General features: G+C 51.5%; 1 protein-coding gene across 1 annotated transcript; it reads right to left on the bottom strand.

Moving 5' to 3' along the window:
• Positions 1-464: 464 nt before the first annotated feature.
• On the bottom strand, positions 465-1,391 carry LOC311200835 (olfactory receptor 14A16-like; the record flags this gene model as incomplete). Its single annotated transcript, XM_084275140.1, has 1 exon — positions 465-1,391. One exon carries the CDS (start codon positions 1,389-1,391, stop codon positions 465-467), a length of 927 nt encoding a protein of 308 aa, XP_084131266.1.
• Between the last annotated feature and the right edge of the window lie 5,159 nt (positions 1,392-6,550).

Below are 6,550 nucleotides of genomic sequence, written 5' to 3'. Positions count from 1 at the left end.
AAAGGTGTGCAGATGTTGTGCTTGATGACATGGTCTGGAGGTGGACTAGGCAGGGTTAGGCTGTGGTTGGACTTTGTAAAAGGTTCTGTGACTTTATGTTTCTTACACTTCAAGGAAATTCCTGTTCTGTCATGGTGGGAAAGCATTGCCATTTCAGACAAGTAGTCAAGTGATTCAGTTGATGAAAATGTTAAATATTTAATAAATGTCAGGAGAAATTTTAAGAAAGAAAAATCTGTGCACCTTTTCAGGCAGACGTGATGCAAAGAGAGCACAGCCCATCCTTACCCAGCGTGTGGGACATACTGTGTCAGCAATGGGATGCATGTGGACCATCATATTCCAGTTTAAATAAACTAGAGGCAAACAAGGAAACAGGAACTAAACCCCATACTGAATAGAGACTGGTCCTAATGTGAGTTACAAGGTCAGTGATAAGCAGAAGATGAGCAGTTCCTTGTTGCTTAGAAACATCCAGTCATCAGTTTCCACATGGCATCCTTGAGCTCCTGGTTCCTCATGCTGTAGATGAGGGGGTTCACTGCTGGTGGAAACACTGAGTACAGAAATGCTGCTATCAGGTCCAGAAATAGGGAGGAGATGGAGGGGGGCTTCAGGTAGGCAAAGAAGGAAGTGCTGATGAACAGGGAGACCACGGCCAGGTGAGGGAGGCAGGTGGAAAAGGCTTTGTGCCGTCCCTGCTGCGAGGGGATCCTCAGCACAGCCCTGAAGATCTGCACATAGGACACCACGATGAACACAAAAAAGCCAAAACCCAAACAAAAACTAACGACAAGGACTCCAGTTTCCCTGAGGTAGGCATCTGAGCAGGAGAGCTTGAGGATCTGGGGGATTTCGCAGAAGAACTGGTCAACAGCATTGCCATGGCAGAGGGGCAGTGAAAATGTATTGGCTGTGTGCAGCACAGCATGGAGAAACCCACTGGCCCAGGCAGCTGCTGCCATGTGGACACAAGCTCTGCTGCCCAGGAGGGTCCCGTAGTGCAGGGGGTGGCAGATGGCAACGTAGCGGTCATAGGCCATGACAGTGAGAAGACAGAGCTCTGTGGAGATCAAAAATAGGAAGAAAAAATGTTGAGCCACACATCCTGTGTAGGAAATGGCCCTGGTGTCCCACAAGGAATTGGCCATGGATTTGGGAACTATGGTGGTGATGCAGCCAAGGTCAGTAAGAGAGAGGTTGAGGAGGAAGAAGTACATGGGGGTGTGGAGGTGGTGGTCACAGGCTATGGTGATGATGATGAGGCCATTGCCCAGGAGAGCAGCCAGGTAGATGCCCAGGAAGAGCCAGAAGTGCAGGAGCTGCAGCTCTCGTGTGTCTGCAAAGGGCAGGAGGAGGAACTGGCTGATGGAGCTGCTGCTGTTGGACATCTGCTGCTGTCAAGTGTGGAGACCTGTCAAAGGATAAAGAGGTAGTGAGAAGTTAGGGAACAATTCTTTGAGGGAAACAGTTTCCAATTCACATTAACTCCCTGTATTCAGGAAGACATTTGTCAGGTCCCTTCTGGGAGGTCTGCTTTGTGCTGGCTTGAGTGTGCCACTGCTGGGAGGAGGGTTGGCTGCGGGCTGTGCAGAACTCAGTCCTGCCTGGCAGCAGTCAGTAAATAGAAGGATGTTGTGATATCAGACTAATGCCACTTTGGATAGCAAAGAGCTTTTCAGCACTGTCACTCCAATTTCACCCAAGGGCAGAGCAGAGCTTTGGAGCATTGGTTTTCTCCTGACAGAGAGCTGAGGAATCCAGTCTCGCAAGGCAGAGCTCCAAAGCCCTCCTGCGGTCTCATCCTACCCAAGGAGGATCTCAGCTCCCCGCTCCCAGCCAGGGACACACAGGGCTCAGTGCAGCTGTCCACAAACAGGTGATGAGTGGCATTGCCATGGCCTCTGTGCCGAGATGTCTCTTGCATGGGGCTCCTCTCTGAGGCACAAGAGCCTTTAGAAGAGCGGTGCCATTGTGGGAGGCAGCTGCAGCCCAGCAGGAGCCCCATGACATCCTCAGTCCTAAAGATGGGGTTCCTGAAGTGAGGGTCAGCTCAGTGCCAGCCCCACAAATGGACGTGCTCAAAGCCCCAGGTAATGGTGGGAGAAAGGCAGCAAGGACGGGAGGGGAAACAGTGACAAATGCTCCAGCCCAAGCTGGAAGGACAGGGACAGACAGTCAGACAGGCACTCAGGAGTTTCTCCTCAAGGGGGTTAGGTTACCAAAGAGAAGACTCATCCTGAAACCCTGGATCTCTTGTTGCAGAGTCTGTGCTGGGTGGGAGAAACCAGGGGTTTGCTGTGTGAAACTGTCCGTACTTCAGGGGATGTCAGGGAGGTTCCAAATCCCCACTGCCAGGGCATTTCTGGGAGCAGCTCTTTCTCTATCCCTGACAATGTCTCTGCTGCCTGAGCTGTCCCTGCAGATGCTTCTCTTTGCCCATCTTACCTCCTGCTCTTTGCTCACAGACCTCACCCAACCTGCCCTGTGCTCAGCTCTGCTCTGCAGAAACCTCCTGGCATCAGGGCACTGCCCCAGGGAACCTCTGTGTGTGCAGGGCTCAGCCCAGGCTCCAACATCTTCATGAGAATAGGTTTTCACTGCATATTCTCAAGGGGGGAGATAAGTTCTCATCTACCACACTCAGCACAGCCCACAGGAGAGGAAAAGTCAAAGCAAAGACTCTGCCTTTGCAGAAATATTCTCTTTGGCATTTCTCAAGGATCAGCTCTGGCTGGGAGCAAAGCTGACCCAGGCAGCACTTTCTGACAGCAGATTGCCCTTCCCTGGGTCACTACTTTAACCCAGAGGTGCTGTCTATATCCCTGTGGAAAGCCCAGCAGGCAGCCTGAGTGCTGACCCTGGCAGCAGCAGAGTCCCTGCCCCAGCACACAGACCCCAGAGTCACAAGGACCCTGCTCGCAAGGACAGCCCTGGGAACCCCCTCATCATGCCCAGGAGAAGACAGATGTCCTGCCCTGTCCCTCTGATGGGGCAGAAGGGCATCCCTTCCAGGCAGAACATTCAGGTCTGTCCTCCTGACAGACCCCACACACTGTCCCATGTCCCAGCTTTAGGAGATCCCTCCAGGAACAGAACCTGCATTGCTCTGCACCCACAGACATACCACGGACATACTCACAGGTAGAGTGCTGAGGATATTTCTCTTCCAGTGAGCTCTCAGCATCTGTCAGCTCTCTCAACCTCTCAGGTCTCCCCTTGATGCCTACAGGCAGTGTCCCCAGCCCTGTGTGCTTGGCAGAGGAGCTACTCTGTGACAGAGCTGCCCCTCATCATTGCTGTAATGTTTCATCAGCTCCCACTGTCCCAGGAGTCCAGCCCAGCTACAGCAGAGGAGCAGGTGAAGGCGTCACGTACTCCTCGGCTCCTCTGAGCTATTCCTGAAGCTCCAGGGAACCAACTTGGAAAGACACTGAAGTCCTCCCTGCCATCTGCTCTCTAGTCTGGGGAGAAATCCTTCTGTCCAGCAGAGTCCTTTCTCCTCATCAAACACGAGCTGGGCAGAAGAATCACTTTTTCTTGTCTCCACATGAGACAGGACCCACAGAAGATGACGGGAAGGGGACTCTTTCCCCTTGGGGAGGGTAAAATGTATGACAAGTGACTAGATGTACCTCATCCTTGCTTTGCAGTCCTGGGGCTGAAAGGGGATGCAGCTTGGGCACATGGCTGCCCCAATCCAACCAAAGCTGGAATTCTTCTTGCCACAGTTCCAGTGGGCACAAAAGAGGCACCTGCTTCCTGGGAGCTGCTGGTCCCAGCTCTCATGGGAATTAATGGGGGGTGGAGGCCAAGAAGGAGGTGTTCAAACACCAACACCTGGTGAAACCTGAGGGGCCAGAGGTGCTCCAAGAGATGTGCAGGGAGATCCAAGGTCAAGGAATCACAGAACATTAGGAGTTGGAAGGGACCTCAAAAGATCATCTAGTCCAATCCCCCTGCCCGAACAGGATCACCTGGACTAAACCTCACAGGAACACATCCAGGTGGGTGTGAATGTCTCCAGAGGAGGAGACTCCACAACCTCTCTGGGCAGTCTGTCCCGGGGCTCTGGCACCCTCACAGTGAAAGAGTTTCTCCTGACATTCACATGGAACTTCCTCTGCTCCAGCTTTTACCCATTGACCTGAATAAGGCCACCCCTCAGTCTCCTCTTCTCCAAGCTAACGAGGCCCAGCTCCCTCAGCTCAGAGGAACTGGCCAGCATTGCGCCTCTGCAGAAAGAGGACCAGCTCAGAGGACATTGGGACAGGCTCCTGGAATGGCTGCATGTGAAACGTGGCCAGGCAGGATCCAAGGATTCCCACAGGGAGGCACATGCCAGGGGGTGGCCTGTCACTGGGAAGCTTGCCCCACCTGGCTCTGGGCCTGTGAACAATGCTGCCTGCGGCTAGAGCGGCACCCCATGGAAGAGACCCCCCTCCAGCTGAGAGAGAAAAAGACCCTTTGGGAGGCCTGGCACATCGACTCTATTGGAGCCCTTGGGAAGGCAGAGAGGAAACAAGAGTATTAGTGGGAGTGGAAATCATTTCTGGCCTAGTCCCAGCCGAGGCATTTCCAGGAGCAGCAGGAGAACAGCCAGGGCGGGCCCTGACCAATTGGTTTCGCTTTCTGCCAACCCCCAGTCTGTTCAGTCAGCCCAGGGCAGTCATTTCACTGCTGCCAAGGGGCAGGAGTGGGCCAAGGAAGGAGGAGTCAGGTGGGGATTTCACCCCCCGTGTTACCCCCAAGCTAATGGGATAGTGGGGAGAACTAATGGGCTTTTGAAAGGGTTTTTAAAAGCTCATCTGGGGAAAGGTTTGTGCCCCCTTCTTCAGCCTGGGGTGGCAAATGGATTTATAACTTTAGGCCAGCAGGTGCCCAACGCTTTTAACCTGAGAAATTTTTGGGGATGTGGGAGCCATTCAGGATTTAAAGACTGGCCATGGACGTTGAAACAATATCCCCGAAATGGCTCCTGAGTGATCTAAGTGACATAACCATTGGTCATGATTCATTCTATTGGAATGAGGAAGGAAAACCTTGGAAAACCCCTGTTCCAGAAAGGGGGGAATATTGTCTGAATTGGAATGACAACAATGGAGGTTTTGTGGGTCACAGTGTTTGTGACTGGACCTTCAGGTGTGGAAATCCTTGTGTCTTCCCTGGTTGTTAACCCATTAATTGTACAACTTATAATCACTCTTTTCCTGTCAGAGGTGACATGTTATGGTGCATGTTGAGCAACACCACTGGTGAGCAAAACTCATCTCTCAGTGGCTAAGTTGGGCATGGGTCAATGAAATTGGTCATAAGAAATGATTTGATAGCTTTGGGTCTAATAGGAATCTTACAGGAGTTGAGATATTGAGGGAATCCAACCCTTTGGCTTGTGGTAGAACCTGGTTGGCATAACCAACCAGGAAGTTACCATTCAGTGTAACTATAGCAATCAGGTAGGAGCATGGAGAGGCATCCTTTGGATTGATGGAATAAAATCAAATAATTGAATTAAGCATCCTTTGGGTTTAAAAACACCACATATTTTGAAACTCCCTGTAGTTCTGATTTAAGACTCAAAGTGAAATGACCATTTGGCTTTAAATGTCATTACTGGATTTGTGGCCACCATGCTTATTGAAAATGACCAAATAATTGGAGCAGAACATGTTATGTAGGTTATATACACCCCTTCTTTTTGTTGTTGTTGTGTCCAGAGCAAAGTGGAAACAGTTTGGGAATTAAGGTCTATGACGACCTCAGTCGGTATCGAGGGTCCCTTGATGTTTCTATAGCAGGTCATTGCAAAGTGTCTGGGTCACACAGGACCAAGAGCTGCTGGATTAGGAAAGGATGGAAGTGAACCATGTTATTGCAGCCTAGACAAACTAGGAGGAAAAACCCAACAACTCACAAAGCTACTAAATACACACAGGTCCTCACGTGAGTTACATGGCCAGCTCTGTGCAGAAGAGGATGAGCAGTTTATTGCTGCTTAGAAATACCCAGTCCTCAATTTCCACACGGCATCCTTGAGCTCCTGGTTCCTCATGCTGTAGATGAAAGGGGTTGACAGCTGGTGGAAACATTGGGTAAAGAAATGCCATTCCCAGGTGCAGAAGGTAGGCAAACACAGCATTTTGAGGATAGTGCTGTGATGCAAGAAGTCACTGGGAGGGCGTGTGGGTGAGCTGGTGGCTTTGTGCTTGTGGGAACAGCTGTTGAGGACGGAGAGACAGCAGTACAGGCAGGGACATCGTGGGGTGGGAATGAGATTGGAAAGCGTGTTGCTTCCCTGCAGCCTAAAGGAAACATGCAGAGGTGTGAGGCAGTGTGGCACGGGCTGTGGTGCAGATGGCCAAAGGGCCTGATAGGTCTTTGCCCCCTTGGCTATGGCTGATGTCCCTGCCACAGAGGCCTCAGGAAAGACACATTGTCCTCATGGCCATGGAGCATGGCTGACTCCTTGCACCCACCCCAGGGGAGGCCACCATGTGTCATACCCCGTCCTTCCCTTGGTGTCACACTGCCCACATCCCAAGGAAGAGCC

Source organism: Gallinula chloropus, assembly GCF_964237585.1.
Source record: "Gallinula chloropus genome assembly, chromosome: 25".
In the NCBI taxonomy this organism is placed as follows: Eukaryota; Metazoa; Chordata; class Aves; order Gruiformes; family Rallidae; genus Gallinula; species Gallinula chloropus.
This window is presented reverse-complemented; position numbering and strand designations above follow the sequence as displayed.